This window comes from Bactrocera dorsalis, chromosome 3 (assembly GCF_023373825.1).
Source record: "Bactrocera dorsalis isolate Fly_Bdor chromosome 3, ASM2337382v1, whole genome shotgun sequence".
Taxonomy (NCBI): Eukaryota; Metazoa; Arthropoda; class Insecta; order Diptera; family Tephritidae; genus Bactrocera; species Bactrocera dorsalis.
This window is the reverse complement of record NC_064305.1, coordinates 84,612,436-84,634,103: the sequence shown is the minus strand read 5'-3', so window position 1 is coordinate 84,634,103 and position 21,668 is coordinate 84,612,436. Positions and strand designations below refer to the sequence as shown.

At 35.3% G+C, this 21,668-nt stretch overlaps 3 protein-coding genes across 4 annotated transcripts in view; 2 read left to right on the top strand and 1 right to left on the bottom strand.

The window, feature by feature from the left end:
* Positions 1-12,546, bottom strand: part of LOC105227763 (GTPase-GDP dissociation stimulator vimar) — a 28,648-nt gene extending 16,102 nt beyond the window's left edge. The window contains exon 1 of one of the 2 annotated variants that reach the window (XM_049452800.1): positions 12,365-12,546. Coding sequence is in view for 1 of the 2 variants with exons in the window: in XM_049452799.1 (XP_049308756.1) it covers positions 12,057-12,063 (7 nt within the window). In the remaining variant the exon portion in view is untranslated. Of the gene's footprint in view, positions 1-12,056 lie in introns of both variants that reach the window. The other variant, XM_049452799.1, reaches the window with a different exon arrangement.
* The window catches only part of LOC105227766 (23 kDa integral membrane protein), a 48,868-nt gene that overhangs the window by 18,169 nt on the left and 9,031 nt on the right, over positions 1-21,668 (top strand). Inside the window, exon 2 of the mRNA XM_049452811.1 lies at positions 21,571-21,647. The gene's annotated coding sequence lies outside the window, so the exon portion shown is untranslated. The remainder of the gene's footprint in view (positions 1-21,570; positions 21,648-21,668) is intronic.
* LOC105227764 (programmed cell death 6-interacting protein) lies at positions 13,035-15,047 on the top strand. The gene is made up of 6 exons (XM_011207273.4): positions 13,035-13,338; positions 13,406-13,734; positions 13,791-13,881; positions 14,084-14,134; positions 14,197-14,657; positions 14,732-15,047. Exons 1-6 carry the CDS (start codon positions 13,173-13,175, stop codon positions 14,885-14,887), a joined length of 1,254 nt encoding a protein of 417 aa, XP_011205575.2. The 5' UTR covers positions 13,035-13,172; the 3' UTR covers positions 14,888-15,047.

Sequence of the window (21,668 nt, the reverse complement as noted above, 5' to 3'; positions counted from 1 at the left end):
GCCGAGGCTTGTAACAATTGTATGGAAAATCGGATTAAACGTTGTCATGCTTGTATTGGCTCAATTTTAAAGTCGTAAAATATTTGAATTAAAATATGTAGGTGGAAATGTTTTTTTTTTTTGTCAATCCGGGTCAATTTTGATCATATGGTACGACGAAAGGCACTAGATCACTGCCAGTATTTCTGATATGAAAAAAAATTACCTGATAAAGAACTGGCAATATTTCCAAATCGGATTTTTTTCCGACAAAAGAAACAGATGGATGGACGAAGACAAAAGATCGCAAATAACGACACAAGAACAGACGAAAACAACTTTCCTAGATGTTGGTCTGACAAGTAAACTATTTACGGGTGATCCAAGCAGAGGTAATTTTTTTAACAGCCTCACCACTTCCCACACATCACATCAACCAATGAATCTATTGAGAGAACACTTTGGTGAGGAAATAATTTCACGTTTTGGGCGAGTCGATTGGCCACCCACGTGTGATATCATACCGTTATACTTTTTTCAGTGTGAATATGTAAAGTCTATAGACGTTATTAGCGGTCAATTCCGCTTCGATTCGGGCTTTTGAATAAGTCTTCAAGGGAGTTGTTCGCTAGTTACCTCTCGAAATGCTCGATCGAGTCATTCAAAATTGGACTCAACGGATGACAAACATTTGAAAGAAAAATTTTTCAAAAAATAAATGCCAATTGTTTCTTAAAAAACGAGGGAACCTTGAAATAGATCACTCATTAAATAGGGAATAGAACCAAATTTATAATTTCGACAGGAGAGAGGTGCTTTTTGTCCAGATATAAATCCAGATCAATTCCGGTTACGTAAACTCAACTGGCTTGGTAACGGTGGAAAAATTTATAGAAGTTTGCTTTCTTATCGAATTACTATTTTGCATTCTATTTAAGCTTGGACACTCAGAGCAAATAAATGACAACGTAAAAATATATGAAGAAATAAACGAAACACGGAAGATATAAAAAAGCAATAAAATCAATACACAAACGCAAAATAAGAAATTGAGTGAGTAAAACAACGGGAAACACAAAACTCACCTCGACTGCACCAAACTGTAAAATGGATCGGATGTAAGGAATGACGAAAACATCGAAATCAAAATCAACACCAAAATCAAACCAAAAGCCAAGCTTGGTTGTTGATTACGCTCCTGTGGTTGACGCTGATTAGCCGGCTGATAAGGGCGCCTTTGCGATGGGCGTGCATGTGGCGGAAAGTTGCCAAAGAATATATTGAATAACTCTTCTGCAGTGATATCATCGCCGAAGGCCGATTCAAAAGTAGTGCCACCATGAAAATAAGCGCCGTTATAGTGTTCGTGTTGATGGTTGGCACCCAAATTCGTGCTGCTGGCGTGTGTCGTCAACGTATTTGCGCCGGATGCATCGTAATCCTTGCGACGCCGCTCATCGGTAAGCACTGCCACTGCATTGGCTAGTAGTTTAAAAGCCTCGGCAGCGCCGGGCGCCTGATTCTTGTCCGGATGCAATTGCAATGCGAGCCGCTTATAGGCGCGTTTAATGTCCGAATCCGTGGCGGTGCGCGACACATTCAACACTTGATAGAAATTCTTGCATTTATTTATGCGCTTCACCAAATCCAGTTGGTCCCTGGTGTAGCCATGCGGAGCACTGGCATCGCTATTGTTGTTGATGTTTTTGTTTTGGGAATTTTGACAACGCTGACGCAGGCGTGTGGGTGAATCACTGCCATAAGCTGCATTATCAGTGGCAGCATATCCCGAGGTGGTGGCCCCTTCGGCGCTTTGCTGCTGTGTTGCCGTAGCGCTGGCGTTTAATTTGGTTAGCAGCTCTTGTAGCTCGTCTGCCTGCGAATCGGGGTAGAGCTCCTTTGCCTTTCTAAGCAGTTTAATGGCATTATCATAGTTGCCGGTGTTGATTTCACGCAAGGCAACGTTGATGTAACGTTGTGCTTCTTCTTGTTGTTGCGCATCCATTTGCGTAGTCTTTGCTGTTGTTGCACTCGCTGGTGTGTTAATTCCGTCAGCAGCTTGTTTGAAGAATAACACAAATTGTTGGCGCTTTATTGTTTTCAGTATTTATTTTCGTATTTATCTTTTTTTGTAATTTGAGTCTTGTTTTTTAGTTAAAAGTTCCGAATTGCGTAGGGAAATGTCTGAGTGAAAGTGTGTGTGAGTGTGAGTTAATTTAAAAATTACTTCTAGCGTAGTAAACAGTTACACTGGACATTTACATAAGCGTCCCAATTCCAAAAAAGTTTTCTTTATGGATTTTCAGCAGCTAAGCTTTAAATTTAATCCACAATCAGATTATATTTAAAACAAAATTTGTTGTAAATCCCAAAAATTCTTTACAAACTTTGTAAATAACTGCACTATCGTTTCTTAGCACACACACACACAGACATAAACATGTGTAAATCGGACACAATCGGTTCTCTGCAATTGTCTTTCTTTTTCCTTTGTTCCAATTCAATTTAAACCGATTTGATTTGCGACTCCAATTCGCCAATATTATTCGTTTACACAGGTTTAGGTTAGGATTTGTCTTCCATTCAACTACATACACAAATTCACCGACATTTAACGAATTAACGAAAATACTTATAGTCAAACACTACACGTGAAGGAGATTCGCAAAGGACATAGATGACATTTGTACACACGAAAATATCAATAATGATTTGTTAGGTATCGAAAAAATTTCAAAAGAACTCAATATTTGATTGAACTTTCTTAGCATGTGTGAGGCTTGAATTGCTGTAAGGGCTACACAAGCGCAGGTTGGTAAACAAGCAATATTCATCTATTAAGCAAAATGTTCTACTCTATTAAGGATCAATTAAGGAAATAAACAGTTTGATGATGTGACTATTTTTTGTTGTTGAAACCACAGACAATTGAGATGCCGAAACTCCTCATGTACCGTCAAAGTGACTTGAGGCTATGACAAATATCTTGAAGCCATTAATATAGTATAATTTGAAGCTAATTCAAATGGTTCACGGAAGGTCTAATAGGTAAGATCTCAGTCTAACAAAGCTGGTTAGTCGAGGAGTATATCCCCAGATATTTTCACATCGTTTTCCCTTAGACAATTTTGACAATTGGCGTAACTATTAAAACTAAACAATTTATTTGATTCCATAGCCGATCCGTTCAGGAAGAACTCAAAAAAACAGGTGCTTGTCGATGAGGAAGAGTTTTGTGCTTAAAATTGTCTCAAGTCCAAAAAAAAACAAAAATAAAATGCGATATTACAATAATGATCGAAAGACTAGTGAAAATTTTGATTTTAGAGAAAACGGCGGCTTATAAAACAGTCGTTTTTGTGGGAAATTAACATCGAAATTGTGTGGTTCTGTCGTTTAAATGGATGAAAATACTCCAGCTCTGGGAGTATTCGACGCAGTACCTGCTGGGGGAAGCAGAGAAAGAGGAAGACCTCCGTTGGAGAGACCAGGTGTTTACAGTTGGAATCTCCAATTGGCGCCAAATAGCGAAAAGGAAAAACGACTGGCGTGCTGTTGTAAACTCAGCCGCAACGAAGTCCTCACCCAAAACTAAAAACTGTGAAAAAAGTGTTTAAAGTTATAGATACCGAGGAGCGGTGTAAGGCTGATGAGCTTGCTGGATAGGCACTTCATAAGCCATAACTACGAAATAGGCACGGGTTGGAGCTTCTTTGGCTTCCTGTAGTTCACTACTTAACTGTTGGGCCTCAGACCGAATCAGCAAGCGCTGCTATGGCAGCTGTGCAGTCTCAAGGTTCTTCTGGTTCAGGGTAAATATCAGGATGTTCAGAGAACACACACCTTTCAGTGCTTGTAGTCAAGGCAAAACATCTTGGACGTAACAAACTTCAGACATACACGTAACTCCATTTACAGTGGTGTCATTAACACCTTCACCGACTCCCTTTCTGTGAATGACGTACCTGAAGTCAAACCACCACCCAGCTTGAGTTGCCGCGAGAATCCAGAGTGATCTTTGCGCAGCTTCGTTCTGGATGCTGTAGCAAGTTAAACTCCTACTTATACAGAATCGACCCTGACATATCACACATTTGTCCAGCGTGCAATGAGTCCCCCGCATGACACTACACACATCTGACACCCCTCAGTAGGTTTCCTGGTCCTATCGTTGGATGACCTCGATTACAACATATCTAATCCTTACCATCCCAATGGGGATTAGGTATCCGTTATAACACCAACAACAGCCTTGGATGTCATATTGTTAGAAATACACGTGAAATATCGGAAATATAAGATTTGTTATAGGTTTAGGACGTTTATGCCGACAGCTCACATCCAACTACAAAAGTTTTTCGCTTGGCATTTCAAAGGGCTGTACAAAACAGTCTAAGTGTGATTACCCTACAATGCTGGGGAATCAGCCATTTAACCTAACTTATCCTATGGGGGCGGATTACACTAAGTTAAAAAATTTTTTAAAATAAAAAAAAATATTCTCAAATATATTTATATTCGATATATATAGGAAAAGCAAGACAAATATCGTTTTTTTGAAATTCACTAGTGGATAGACATAAGCGCTTCAATGAATAGTGTTCCTATACATACTCGTACATATGCTTTAAATTTAAGTACTTCAAATTTCTAGCCTACTTAACTTTAAGCCTTCCTAAATTCCATAAAATTGGGTTTAATATGAAGTTGCAAAGAAGGACTTTTGGCTCTTCAGTATACAAGTTCTCCAGAAGCAAGATCCACAATTTATTCCATATAGGGTATATAACAAATGTGATCTGTATTTATAAAATACAACATAGTGTGTTATATAAGTATGTTTGTTAATAAGAATAATGATGATTTTGTGTTTTAAAGTTTGTAGAATACTTCATTTTTTGTTGTACCCTTTTGGCAGTTCATTTCTTGATGCTTTTCATGCATTTGCTGTTTAAGCATGCTTATTTTGTGACAAAATTTACAAAGCCAATTCACAACGTACTCTCAAAATCATAAATAAAATTGTTTGTGAAATTCCACGACAATTTTCCAAATGATTTAAGTACAATTTGGATGCGCCTTTATGACTGACTAACGAACTGAGGGAAATTCCAATTAAAATTTAGAAAAGAAGTGCAATAAGACGAATTCATTTAATTGCATATAATAACAGCAATGACAACGTGAAAAGAAAAGTAAAATTATGTTAAGCAGTGCAAATGCAAGGAAGTAAGGAAGGCTAGAGCCGTTCGGCATGAAACATGCTTTTATAGGGCATATGCAACATGTTTAGAAATAACCGGCAAAACTAAAATTTAAAAGTAATTTTAAGGTAAAATGCCCTTTAAACGTCAGATCAAATTTGACCCGGACTGGTCCATATACTATAAATAGTTCGTGTGAACCGAATCGAAACATTTTTTCCTACATTGGTACAACCTTTCTTTATATTTCTGAGAATAAGATAAAAAATAGTGCTTAAAAATCTCCGTATTGGCATCAGAGAGGATCTAGCAACTGTTTTGGATCGACTCAACACATTTCGGTTAACGTTTTGGCTATGAAGCGTGTGAATACTAGACTCGTACCAAAAGGCCTAAATCTTTTGCCCAAACGAAGTTGAGTAGACGTTTCATTATTGATGTTGAAACCAGTGTTTAGGAATATGACGTCTTAAATGGCCAATAATCTAGTGATGGCCGTTAAGCGAGAGCCAAAACGAAAAAAAAACCAAAACATTCCTTCTTCTTCTTTATTGGCGTAGACACCGTTGTAGACGAGTTTAAAACAGCGCGCCAGTCGTTCTTCCTTTTCGTTGTTTGACGCTAATTGGAGATTCCAAGAGTGGCCAGGTCCTTCTCCACCTGGTCCAACAGATTGGAGGTCTTTCTACTCATCAGATTTTGCCATCGTCCATTCCTCTGCCACATATAGCAGGACGAGAATGAGGGACTTAAAGGGTTTGGTCTTTGTTCATCCAGAGAGGACTATACTTCCACACAATAGCAACCCTGCAGAGACAAATAGCAAGTGCATGGCATATTGCTCGCGTTGGCTCGAGAGTTTCTTTTCAAGCCGATAATAAATATTTGCAATAAAATCCCTGAAAATGTTGTTTTCTTTGTCAGTCCGGGTCAAATTTGATCAGATGCTAGTTAATTATTTAAAAAAGTTGAAAAAATTAATTTTACGCGAAGTTGGCTGCGGATGTTTGAACAAGCACCAAGTAGCCGTAGTTTTTCCCAGTCGCTCATTTTTAATGAAGCTCTCGTCACTCGGTAAAATATACGAGTATCTGTTGCTGCTTTAATTATTTCACCATAATTCGTTGATACGATTTAAAACTACTGCCAAGCGAACAAATTTATAATACCCTTGCACAGTTTCTGATACCGAGGTAAAAAATACGGTGGAAACCAAAAATGATACCAACAAAAAAGGAAACAAAAAAAGTTCAGTAACTTTAATCCAACAAGGTGCCCCACTAAATTTATATAGCTCATTTATAGCACATAGCGTGCAGCAGAAATAAATAAAAACAACATAAACAACACAAACAAAAACAAAAAATATGTAAAATTTTGGTATGCAAGTGAGCATTTCCACCAGCAACACAAACGACGGGGTTGAATGGGGAAGCACATGCCAGGGTGTATGATGTAAAAAATCTTATTAGCAATAAAAAACAACTTGCGGCAATTCATAAGCAACAACGTTAAGCATCTACGACGCCGGGCAACATTGAATGGACTGAGCGAACAAAGGCACCAACAATTGGTCGGCGGCTGGAACTGCGCGAACTGCCAGCCAGTCAGCCAGTTAAGCTATTTAATAAGAGAACAAATAAAGCATGGCAGCTAAAGGGCAATCTAATTTAACCCTCCGTTCTGTTGTACGCCTAACAGTAGGCAACGAAAAGTGAGCAGCAGCGGAGGCGGCGGCGGCACAATTACTGCGATGCCACATAAATTTCTGAAGTGAATTTCAGCTAATCTAAGTAATCTGCGTGAAATGAATAAACCCAAAGCACACACAACCACACATACAGACATCAAGGAAAGATGATGGGGAGCAAAAACAAAGCACAAGTACAAAAGTAGCACAGTTTCTTCTAGAAACCCTTGCAAGTTACACAATACACACAGTTTGCTATTATGCCTTGAATAGTTTCTTCTTTTTTTGTTAGCTTGCTTGCTTGCTTACTTGACTGGCGGGTGTATAGTCATAGATATAAGTATTTCTTATCAGCAGCAAGGTACAAATAAGCCACCACCGCAGTGGTAGCGAAAGGATGCCGGCTTTATCATAAACTGTTAGTTGGCAATTGTTGCAGAATCTACGTTGCGTAAGCGGAATACATACATGCATACGTACATATGTATATATACAAGTTTATTATGCAATAGTTAAGAAAAGTGCTGAAAAGGCATTGAAAGCGTTAACTGCCATTCGTCCTTGCGCGGTAGAGGAACAATGAGTCACTTACGGAGTCGAAATAAATATATCAACTGATCAAATTTCACCCGGACTGAAACAAATTTTTATTATCCTCCTCCTACCCTCAAAATAGGCTTCTGCGGCAATGCAAGCTTATTCACACTTATTTCAACTCTTCATACACTTGTTATAAGTTTCGGGTTTTTCGGTACTGGACTCGAATGGATTATTTTTGGAGCGCCATTCGCTAGTTTCTTGGGACGTTCTTAATTGTTTCGACGTCTTATTCATAAATCTATGTCTGGCCACCTATAATGATATCTTTTTTGAATGTAAGGTGGTCCTCAGTTTTTTGTGAATTTTTCTTGGTACAAAAATTAATTATCGAAAGAAACTTTTGGTGTGCGCATTATCTCGCATCGTGGGCCTGTGGCGTGGCTCAAAGATCATGCGATTTAAGCGCTGCACTATTTTTTGTGGGGTTGTGAGAAATCTCTTATCTACGCTGGCTCGAGACAATTGACGACTGACTTCTGTTCCCACGACTGTCGGGTCTACGTAACCGCAACGGACCCGGATTTTTATCCGATCAAAAACTGCCAACTTGGCAGAATTCTGCCGCTCCAACAACAACAACAACCACTAACGCTTTGGAAGAGAATATTCGAAGCATTATAGCTGACATACGCGGATCCAATTGCTGCAAAAGCGGTCGAAAATTGAGCCTCTCAGCTGGAATTTATTCGAGCCAAACGTGGCGGTCACATGCCCGAAATCATTTTAAAAACATAATATCAAACTCATATATTTATAATAAAGCTATTAAATAACTTTAAATCACATGCGTTTAATTTCTGCTTAAAACCACAAAACTAAATAAAAACCGCATTTTTAACTTCTTGCAGGTCGTTTAAAATATTTCATAATCTTTCAAAGAACTCGCAAGAATACAGTTCTTGTTCGCTTCATACACCCCTTACTCCAGTCTCTTCTCCCCCTCTTAGTATATGAAAAAAACCGAGTTCTTCGGCGCACTTGTGTTGGTGGTTAGTGTTGACAGCCGCTGTCAAACTCTCTGTAGGCCTGCTGTGCCGAACAACACATAGCCACACAAAGGACCAATTAAAAGGTGGTAAGCGATAGCGGGGGGTTTCAACTTGCGCGGCATCACTTGGTTATTGAGCACAGCTGTTACTGTTGCTTAGCGAAAGCCAAGCGCAATGAGACTCTTTGGCGCGCACAGTGTGTGTATGCTCAGAGCATAAACATATTGAATGCGTACATATAAATGGCGTATCACTTACCGCCTTACATAGATGACACGCACAAGGGTGCTCCATCAGCATCACCACCACCACCAACCGTAGCTCCATATATTGCCATTGGCGTTACTTGGCTTTTTATGAGGATGCTTTCTCACATACCACTACATACATACATATGAATGTGCAAATGGCAAGGAGCTCAGCCGTAAGCTTCACATCAAATGCGGCGTCAGGCATCTGATTGCGTGCTGCGTTGGGGAGCGGTGCGTCAACTTCACGTGGAGACACACATGTATGGATGTAAATATACATATATGTATACATGGATATGTGCCTCGAATAGGCTATGCGTCTATTATGTAACATAGTTTATGAATGGCAGTGCTTACAAGGATGTCGATGTTGGTGCTTGCTACTAAGGGCTGTTCACTGACTATTGTGTGTTAGCTTGCTGTTGATGCTGCCTGCTTGATCCTCAAGGCGTCGAGAAAAAATGTAGAGGATGTGTTGTTGATGTAAAGCATAAGTTGTTATGTTATTTGTGGGCATGTAGGAAGCAAGCTGCTGAAACTCTCGGCATTGATTTTGTTGTTGATACATACCACAGGCATTTATGTATGCACAACATACTTACCTATGTATATGTAAATGCTTGTGCCTATATATGTATGTATGTTTGTCTGTATATACATTGAATTGTTGTGATTGCTGTTGCCACTCTTGTCCTTGTTGTAATTTTTCCATTTTACATTTTGTTGATTTTCATTTCGCTCCCCGAACATACCATTTTTATTCCGTTTTTTATTGACATCACAGAAATGCATCCATACTTTTATGTGTGTACAGACACGTGTGAGGATACTTGAAGCGGCAAGCCACTACAGACATTGCACTTTTGCATTTGCATTTCAGCACAAGTAGCCGTACACATGCACACATAAGTGCACACATATACATACATATATTCGCTTTTGCTCTGTGCTACTTGTAGGCTTGTCAACATTTGATACTAAAATTGAATTTGAACTTTATTTTGAGTTTTTATTCACCTTCTACACAAAACTGAAATCCCATTTCAGAAGCAAAAATGCACAAATAAAAGCTTAGAATTTATTTTCGCTAGTTTTTTGGGGAATTCAGAGTCAATAATAAACCCCAAATGAAATTTTATTGCAATGTATGGATACATTTTAAGCTTTAGAAATAATATTTATTTCCCGAAAAAGGTACATACATATATATGTTGTACTAAGTTTTCCAAAAAATGTATGATATACATTTATTTAGTATATATAAATAAAGAGTGTGACGAGCTAATTCGAATTAGCTACTTATGTAACCCGTCCGTCTGTTTGTATATACGCGAACTAGTATCTCAGTTTTTGCGATATCTATCTGAAATTTTGCACACGTAATTTTCTCCCCAAAAAGCTGCTAATGCTTCAGAATCGCTGAAATCGGTTCACATATGCGTATACTGCTACACAAAATTAATGATCTTGTGTGGAAAACTTATTTATTTGATAAAAAGTTTAGTAAGAATTTTTGTTGTTGTTGTTTTAGAGGCAAACAAAATCCTTGAAGTATTTTCGAGGAATAAGAAATGCATCTAGAGAAATGCAAGAATTTCAAATTATACAAGAAAAAATAAGGACTAATAGAAACTAACATACATATACATATTTGCAGCGTGAAGGATATCGACCAAACATATTAGGAATGCATAAAGTTCAAACTTACATACATACATACTAGTACTTACTTATATTTACTTTATAACATAACATAATTTAGCTAAACAATATTCAAGTATTTTTTTTACAATTTAATAGTTCTTTTTACAGCACTAAACTTTGAAAGTCATTTTTACAACGCAAACAAAAAACTTTCTCTATTATATTTTCTTTACAACATTTTGACTTCAAAATTCTAAAACGCAAACGTGTATCATTTATTACTAGTCATGAATTTTAAGAAGCCTGAAGTATATTTTTTAGTTGGTAAACGTATCACTGATGACTCTTTTTGCGACATAATTGTACTAAGAGAAAGATGTGATCTGATTCCAGTACTTATAATATAGCGATATTTCAACGTTGGTACGTAACCGTATTTATGAAAAAATTTAAGTTATATAATCAAATATTTTACACTATAACACTAGAACGGGTTAAGATGACTACTATGAAATTATGCAGTTAATTTAAAACCTCGCTACAAGCCGAATACGTACTCAACTCTATTTGACATAAATTTGGAAACAAATTTCAAACGGGATAGAGATTGAATATATCACAATGTCCCTTTAGCACAGAGACAATTGTTGGAGAATGTGATAGATTCAATCACATTCGAGGCAGATAATTAGAACCAATAAACCACTCCAACATATGAACTTACTCATGGGTTTTAGTCTATCAACGCAACGAACTTTACCGGTTGATTAATTTTTTTTTATATTTTCAAAGTTTCCTATTAGGCAAATGTAATTTTATAATTTTCTTTGGATTATTTCAGAATTATTCAGAATATTCTTTTAAGGTATTAATAAATCTTCAAAAATAAAGGCTACAACTACTCACATACAAATATTACATTATGCTTTCACAAATGAACTACATTTGTTTAATGAACACGACTTATTGTGCGTTGGATTTATCGTGCGGGGTGTAAGGGAATGATAACAATGAGTTAGATAGGAAAATTGCAGCACTCGTACAATATGCGTTCATGTTTACAGCCGAGATGGAGGATAAACAGTGGTAAGTATTGATTTTTCACACCAGAGTAAAAAAGCGCAAATGCAGATCTCCTTTAATTAATGCAAATAATGCTAAGAAGTGCAGCACTTGGACACCTGACGCAACTGGAGCACATGGTCATATTTTAAATATGTATGAAAGTGAGTAAGTTAAATAACGTGTGTTAAATTATATTAAAGCCCAATGCTGTTGCCTACAGCAGAAGCAACAAAACAAGCCAAAGGTACTTCAAAAAAATAAATACGGCTCAAGTAAATAAACATAATTCAACTAGCAATGAAGTACAAATGCTCCTGAATGCTGTTAATGTTGCATACATAAATGTAGCTACATATGAGATATAATGGACTGGTGAGTATAAAAACCTCATTGAAGCAACCATTTGAAATTTGCTTTTGTTTATTTTGTAAGATAAACATAACTGCAGCAGGCGCAGTCTCTGCAGTCAATTATATCCATTTTTTCACATAATCATTTAGGCTTAAGCTATTCATGAAGTTATCTGGCAAACAGCACTAATAGCTAGACAAGCTAGACGTTGGTAAGCATTTCCAATTATGTTGAAATTTATGAAAATGCATTCTAAAAATTCTTTACTTGCTGCAATACTTACTCGCCATGATATTTGTCTGGTTGCTTTCCTGGTTGATGTTTTGCTATTTGGTGTTACTCCTTTGCTTGCTGCTGCGGGTCTGCCAATATACACACAAATATACCTTCCGTTGGTTTTCTTATTGGTCACGATATTGATATAAAAGTATTTGAATTTGCGCTATGATTTTAAATTAATTTTATTTTGTTGAAACATTTATTTTTCTGTTTGTTTATTACACGACTTTTGTCTCATGCAACTATGAATTTATTCGCTAGCCGACAGAAAACAACTATGTAAGATATTTTATTCACAATTAATTCGCTTACTCTTTATCGAATATCACTCCTTTTGTATCACATTTACTTTATGCTTAGATTTTACAGCTTTTTATTAACTTATTGTATTTTAATTTAATAAATACATAAATCGTCATGCACATTAAACACCAGCACTTTTTACTTCTTTCCTGCAACACAAACGATAGAACATTGATTTGTCTCCCTCTTTTTGTCTGGCCAAAATACCTTCAAGCAGTGTTGCCTTAATCTTCTATTTGGGACGGCACCGAATACATAAACAACACTTCATTTTATGTGATTAACATTTTACAAAAATTTAAAACTAATAGTTTAATTTAAATTATTCCATTGTATAGTTATATCCAAGTTATTATAAGATATAAAAAAATAAATATATTTTATATTCTAAAGAATTATTTTTGTTGGATTAGCTCAAGAAACAGCATTGTTTACAGAAAGTGGTGCCCAATTTTCGAAAACAAATTCTGCGCGCAACGTTCAAAAATTTTAGTTAAAACGTAATTTCTTTATAATATATGCGTAAATTTGAATAAATCAGTTTAATAAATAATTATTAATAATTATATTTGCACTAGATATATTGTGGTTTCTTATTATATTTATATCCCGATTTTTCGGTGAGAACCGTTTACATATACCGAAAAATGCAAAATCTGGCCAATTTGGCGTTTGATTTATACAATTGGGCAACTTGGCAGGGTCCAGCTGATCTGCGTTTTCCATCGAAAACGAAAATATTTTTTATTTGTGGTTTTTATGAATAATTTTAAAAATAGGTTTATTTAATAAATATAACCGTAAGAAGGACGAGAAGATGACAGAGAAGAAATTTAATTCTAAAATGCCATCTGCTTCGGCCTCAGCTGTTAATAATAGCAATAATAATAATAACGCAGCTGCCGCCAAGGCTGAAAGGGAGGAGCGCCTCAGATCAGCACTAAAGGCATTTGTTCTTAAGGAACGACAGCGAAAAAAAGAAGGTAAGTGTCTGCTTGAAGTTTTTTGATTTAAAATGAATGATCTATGAAATTCTCATTTATTTTGTAGAATATGATGCAAAAGAGGAAGAGGAACGTCTGCGTAAGGAGCGTGATGAACTTGATCATCAAAATGATGTCTCACTTGAAGATACACGTGACAAAATTGCCAAACTTGACCAACAAATTAAGGATTTGCATAATCAAAAGCAGCAGTTATTTTTACAGTTAAAGAAAGTATTGAACGAGGATGAAAACCGTAAAAAACAACAAAAAGATAACGAATTATTCGCAATGCAAGCCTTGCAAGCACAACAAGTAAATGTTGCACCGCTGCCACCACAAGTTTTCATACCACCCGTTCGTATGCAGCACCACCCAATACCCATTATTCCCAAGGTACTGGAGTATTGGCAAACTAATTGTTTTATATAATTTATTATACATTTTAACAGCCTGTAGCCAATCAACCGGTCAAACGAACGCGAAGTCCATCACCTCCATCGCACCAAACTTACTATAAAAATGCCGCCTATCCTCAACCGAGTAAGAAAAATTACTTCTTTTAAAATATTAGTAAATCATATTTTGATTGTGCTGATATTAGTGCAAGTGCAAAAAAAAAGTTTTTAATAAAACCAATATAATGGTAATAAGTGAAGTAATAACGAATTATATTTTTTAGTACGATTCAGATAGCAATAATATATTTTTTAACATAAAATACAACAACATTCTTACTTTGCAGAAATCGATGATGGTCGTCGTGGCGCTGAATATTCCCGAGTTGCATGGAGTAGTAAGAATTTGTTTTATTTAAATAATTTTTCTTAACTATACATTTTTTTCGAAAATATTTAGAACCACCTGCACAGTATCAAGGACCCGGTGCATTATTCTATCCCACAACAGGTAATGCACCACCACCACAACCAGATGGACGCGGACCAGCTATAATATATCCATATGGCCTACCAATACGACAGGGCTTCCACCTCGATCTGCAGTCAGCACCCTCTGCACCTGTGTCAAAATCAGATCAGGCACCATCGAAACCAGCACAAGTCTATCATATTAGTTTGGATGCACCACCCATATCACAGTCGGGACCAGTTTCATCTGTACCGCCAGGTGTGCAATCGCAGAAACCACAAGTTACAATGGAGAAAATCAGTGATCGTTATCATCCTGATGTAAAGCACGACGGACCACCAAGTCATGGACCACCGCACCAATTGCCAGAGGGTGTTGTTTACACACCAATGATGCCTGGCATGACGCTACATCCCAACATAATGCAAATTAGTAGCAATCCAGGGCAGGTTAGTTATTACAGTTTACAACTTTATTTTAGTAAAAAATGTTGAATTAAATGTAAATATTTTGCTTTTGTTAGAATCCCAAATCAGGGTCAAGTATAACCCAGGGCTATGCACCTGGCCGTGGTGCTTCTGCTGCACACGAGCATATGGCGCGTCAACCGCAAATAATGCAAGGCCAACCGGGACAGCCGCCACAACAACAAATAAATTATACCAGACGCATGTACTAAATGGGAAATGCTACGCTTAAAATAAGTAAATCTTAGTTATGCATAAGTGCACAAGTAAATGTAACAATTTTTACAATATTAAAAAGATTATTTGAAATACAAGATAAATAAAAATACATACATATGTATGAATACGTATATAAACACTTGCAAAAATTAATTATAGTATTTGTTAATTTTTTGTTTTCAAAATTATATATTTTGTTAGAAGAGAATTACAGTCATAGAGAACCAGAGAAATGCTATTTGCGAGGAATTTAAGTACAAAATACTTTAAAAAAATATACATACATATGTATATGTATGATTTTCATATATCAAAACGATTTAAAGGAAACTCGTGTTTTTTATTTAGCCAATAAATTCTATGTATTCACTGTTTGCTCAGTGAGCATTTAAATCAATTTAACATTGAACTTGTCTTGATGTAAAGCTGAAATGTAAAATTGTATATACGTAAGGGGTAGACGAGAAATCGGCAGATGATTCATACAGTAAGCAATTGTTAATGACTTGCTGGCAAATTAAACACTTAAATGTGTTGAAACAACTAAAACGCTAACTTCAGCTGCACATAAGCATTTATACCCTCCTCAGGTGCATTTCTTAAAACATAAAAAGTTAGAAAATGATTTTTTATCTTGATTTTGAACGACAGTTTGTATGACAGCTATATGCTATAGTGAACCGATTTTTACAATTTGTTTGTGTAGCGTTGCCCTAGACAATAATATATGCCAAATTTAAATATTATACAAAAATTTTTTATTCAAGAACATGATTGATCGTTTGGTTTGTATGACAGCTATATGCTATATTGGTCCGATATCGACAAATTAGCAGCTGCTTGGTGTGAAAGGACGTGTGCCAAATTTCATTTAAATATTTCACAAGAGTGTGACTAGTACAGACAGACAGAGACAGGGAGATGAGTAGACGATTCATAGCGTATCCGAAGTTTCCTTCTGGGTGTTATAAACTTATGTCCATATTCCTTTTTGTATTTGCGTCATGTTCATCGAATATCAAAATTTTGCCGAAACAAACTTTAAAAAGTACAAGTTATTAACTAACATACTTCGTTGTCCTCCTTCCGTTGGTTCTTGGTTATGTTGAACTATAAATTTAAGTCGGAAAATTTGTGATAAGAATAAATAAAATGCTTCCACGTTTACAATTTTTGTTAATAAGGAATTTCATTCATTTATACATATGTGTGTATTTATATAAGCAAACTGTCCCTTGAGAACAGTTTTGCACATGCACGCATATATGGTAGTATATTCTCAATTTCCATGTCACGTATACGCAGTGCTGACTATAGAAGTTCACTGACCAATTCCAACTCCACAAGAGAACACGTTTCAACTATAAAATGCTTAAATAAACACGTTTTCCATATATGAAAGTATTTGCAGGCAGACGAAACAGAGCACCCAATCACCTATTCCCTATTCAAAGGCAGTGAGGTGCATATTTAATTTTTTTCGTAAAAATAGTACTTTCGAAATATATGTTTTGATTATAACCATTGAAAAGTTCCCGACGTATCATAGTAACATAAACTTTTTTGGGAAAATTCTATTTTTTTATTAAATATAGTATCCTGCAGCGGTGAATTACTGATTATAGCAACCTTCCAACTTTTCGATACTAGTACAATTTGTCATTTACTTTAAAATAGGCTTCGGTTTCGAAGATCACTTTTTATTGGAGGAAAATTTATTGTTTCTTGTTCTCAGATCTCAAAAAAAATGTTCGCTGGGGGCCAGATCTGGAGAATACGGTGGATGCGGTAGCAATTCAAAAGGCAATTCATGTATCTTGCCGTCTGATTCCGGTGTTCGGCGATTTCGTCCTTCGAACGATCCAATAACGCTGTGTAATAGGAGCTGTTGATGGTCCTTCATTTTTAAAGGTAGTCAAACGCATACCAATATGCAGACGCCATAAAATTGACAGCCATGGTTACGTTTTTCCACGGCTTGCAGCGGGTTCATCGTGTGCAGTCCACTTGGATAACTATTGATTGGACTTCGAGGAAAAATAATGGAGCCATGTCACATATTGACCCAAAAACTCGGGTTTACTACACTGCAACATCTCTAAACTCTTCTCCCAGTACGAAGAATTAACTTACAAAATTTCTCAGTTTTAAAAAATTATAATCCATTTATTATTTAATTCGGCTTGGGATTATTTTTCGAGGTAGGTACTACCTACTAGGTATTCAAATCAGTAAAAACGCGTTAAATATTTCACAGAGGGTTCCTTCTTTAATTTAATTTTATAGACTTAGAGATAAAAGATATTCCATCGCCATGGCTATACAGTCTACTCCAAAGACAAAAGGGCACGCTTTCCTACTTATACAGATCTCTAAGTTTATGACCTTTTTCTTTAAAAATTATTTATTTTTAGACCATTCGTTTGTTCAGTTGGTTGAAAGCAGAGCTTAATAGGATTTTGGAAACACCAATAAATATTAACTGAGGAGCGGTTAGTAATTTTTGAGCCTCTTGTTAACTTAAGCAATATTTTTTGTGAGATTTGATTATCAGTCAACCATTTCACAGTTGTTTGTAATGGACTTGATTTTAATCGTTCATTTTGTATAGCAGCTAAATGCTGTAGTGGGTCCGATATCGAGGGTTCCGAAAAAAGAACAAAATAGTAGATCGCTAACCCAAAAACTGAGGGAAACTAGCGTATACACAGATGGTCAGAGACGGTGGTCGGACTTGAGTAATTCGCTCATCTAATTACGCTGATCTTTTATATACATATGTATATATTTAAAGCATCTCCGACATTTCCTTCTTGGTATTATAAACTTTGTGGCATAATTTAGCCAGTACAGGGTATAAAAATTAATGAAATCAAGAACAATGAATATTAAACAAGAATTTGGAAAAAAATAAATAACAATCAAGTAAATAGGTTAAGTAAATAAAGGCCTCAAAATCGATTTGTGAGCATGCAGTTGAGATTTTTCATGTAAAACTCACCTTAGAGTCATTTGTAATTGATCTCATTGTGGGAGCGACCAAGAAACAATAATAATTAAAAACCGGTTATAAGAGTTGACCGAAAAGCAACAAATTTCAAACGACGACAAGCTTGTGATTTGTAAGCGCATTTTTAAAAGCACGTATTAACTTAACTGCATACATATGTACATATTTATGTAAATATATATTTACAAAATTAAAAAACGTAGATGTATAATTTTATTTGCTCGCACATACATACCAATGTCGAAATGTATGCATATAAGTAAATAAGCTCGAAGTTGCTGTGGCGCGCTTTTCCGGTGTAAGCAGCTTTTCCGTCACCAGGCAGTTACACACTGCCAATTGCTTATATACCTATGTATGTAAATAAACATAGATGTATGTATATGATATACATATGTACATAAATACAGGTTTATTGGATATACTATTGCTTGTTTACTTGGCGTATGATCGAACGTGTGCATTTGTTTTCATTTTATGCAATCGGTCACAGTCAGTCAGTAGCATACTGGGCAAAACAAGTAACAACAATATGCGAGTTAACAACCGTTGCGCGACAAGAAAAATAATCAAAACAAAAGCGAAAACACTATTTGAGAATGCATTTTTTAGAAATAAAAAGTGGTTTAGTGCTGTTATTGCTTATACCTGAATATACAAGTACATAGATATATGTACATATGTATGTAAGTATTTATCAACGAGTTAAGAAATAAACAAAATGTTGCTTATGCGGGCGTGGTAGCGTATTTTAAGTTAGTATGCTTTCAATTATGTAAAAATATATGATCTTGAGTGCTTTTTATGCATGTGTGTATGTATAAATGTATGTTTACATGTACGTACATTTGTTTGTTCGTATATTTGTGTGTTTTTTGTGACACTTTCACTTATAAACGAGCTTTTATTTTTATGTTTTCCATTATATTTAAAGATTTCGTATATTTTAATCGCACGTGCGCATACATACATACATACATGCATACATAAGTACACAAATAATGTATTTATAACAAGATTTTGCAGATGCAATTTTTTATATTTGTTTACAAAAACATATTTTCACCACATTAATTTACATAATATAAAATATTATATATACATATGTATGTATATGTATATTTATATATTAAAAATATATTGTATGTATGTAAGTACTCTTAAATGTACTTATCAATCCAAAATTTTAATAGCCATAATGGTATTAATTATTGGCAAAGGCAAACGATAACCTTCTCACCTTCTTATGGGCCTTGAGTTCGTTCGTCTCTGATAGCTGTAAATTAAATGCATTAAAGAAAAACAAGATGTGCTATCAGCGCGTACCAAAAAATGTATATTATATGACTGTAAATAAATATAATAAATGTTTTGATTCTAAAAAAATGTTAAGAAATATTTTTTATAAAATAAAAGGGGGTAGTTGTATTTTATAAATGGCTTGAAGGGTATTTAATTTGTAAGACAACCCATTTGTACCCTTACCGATCAGTCGAAGTTTTTTAGGTCACCCGTTAATAATTATTTATTGTTTTTTTCTCTCCGTAAAATTGTAAATGATAATATTTTATTTGCTTGTGTACTCTGAAATTCATATGTATGTCGCGACGTGCCAGCTACTACCAACATTTTTTAAGCAATTCGAGAATTGTAACTTTTATTAATAGAGCTTTCTGCTCTAGCGAGATGTAATGTTTCCTTAACGAAGCCACATCAAATGAACCAAATTTTGTGAGAATTTACTATACATATGTACATATACTATGAGTCTTACTTTTAAAGCAATAGAATGTATATCTTAATCGCGGTATTACGCATTTTTATATCATTTTCCTAATGGCAATTTAATCGTGATGTGCTCAGATAAACCGCATAATTTTGCTCTCCATCGAACATAACTGACATTAGACTAGGTTTCGTTGCGGCAAAAAAAACACTTCCTAAATAGTTATATACATACTATATATACATATGTACATACATATGTACATATACAGATATTCGCTATAACCGCAAATCCATATAGATTCTCTCTGCTGTAAAAGTCTCCGTTATTAATCAAAGTATTTGATTCTTTGCTGTAAATAAATTATGTCCATATACACATCCAAATACATACATTCATATGTATAGACAATCTAAGAAAAAAGCAATAAAATTGTCCTTCACCCAGATCGAAGAGATCAGCATTAGTGCATGCAGTAAAGCTTTTGAACTTTACAGAATCATTATGCTCAAGGTAAACGCATGCAATCTAATGTTGCTGGTGGCAACAACATAATGAAAAATGTTTGTGCAGTTTTGGAATAAAATAAAAATTTGTGTTGTATTAGAATAAAAAGTTGTTATTTACTCTTTCAACAAACGAAGTAGTTTTTAGGTTATGCCATTGCCAATTGACAGATGGTTTTTTATGACAAGCTTTTTCGCATGAAAAATATGTGCAAAGGTTTGTTGTTGTTTGTGGATTGTATTTATAAACTGAATTTATGCAAAAATATATATGCACTTACATACTTATTTGATGAATAATTATTTAATGACAAATAATTTTATATAGAATAAAAAAAACGTAAGCTTCGGCTATACGGAGCTATTATACCCCTCATAGAAGCATTTCTTATAACATAAGAGGGTATAAAGATATCTTTATTGTGATTTTGACCGGTCAGTTTGTATGACGGCTATATGCTATAGCGGTCCGATCTCAACAATATGTTTGAAGGTTAGAGTGTTGCTTGGACAATATTCTACGCCAGACTGCGTACAGATATCTCGTCAAATGAAAAAGTGTTCCGTATATATTGCAGATATTTATATACTAGAGCGATATTGGCTTCTTGGAAAGAAAAGACTATTTGGATAATTGCAGATCGATATCTCAAGTAGATCATTTCTAATTATACTTTACAAGGAATTCGATATTTATTTGTGTTATATGGAAGGAAATGGATGCTATGATGTATGTATGCTCATAAAAAACATTTAATACTATTAAAGCATTTGTATTATTGAATCGCAGACGAAAAATATTTTTATTTTTATGAGTCAAACGATCGTTTTAATTACTGGCAATATAGACTGTCTAAAGCTATTTCACGCCACAATCGCAAAAAACCAATATAGACTGCTTTTTATAAAATTACAACAATAGTATGATATAATGTAAAAATTTTGTATTTACAAATATTTTTTCCACGCAGTCACAATGGAAGTAGAAGAGGAATCAGCAGACGTAGAGATGATTTATTATTGTGCGTATAGTTGTACGAATTATGGCGCGGCAAAGACAAACTCATAACAACAATAAAAGCAAAAAAAAACATGGAATAATATAATTTACTATATTAACAATATGTGCTAATGCCGAATAGGCAATCAGCAACAACAACAAAAGCAACAGGCGGTTTTTTAGGCACGAAATCAGACAGCTGCGCTGCTGCGAGTACTCAACTCATAGTCGGCTGCTTGCCTGTTCGCTTGGCTTTTATTCGGCTACCGCTGTTAGCTGGCTGTTTTGCTGTTTGGTTGACTCACTAACTGACTACGACGTTGTCACCGTTCGCGTTTTGGAGCATCGCCACAAATCCACAGTACTTGGAGATTTCAGTCTAATATAACGACCGAACTGGTGAACAACCGATGCGGATAAAAAATTTAATTCAGTAAAAGTACTGTACTAACGGAAACATACAAACTTCCTGTTAAACGAAATTTCAAATTTCTTGAATTCGCTTTCGTAGGTACGTCGTTATTCTGTGTTT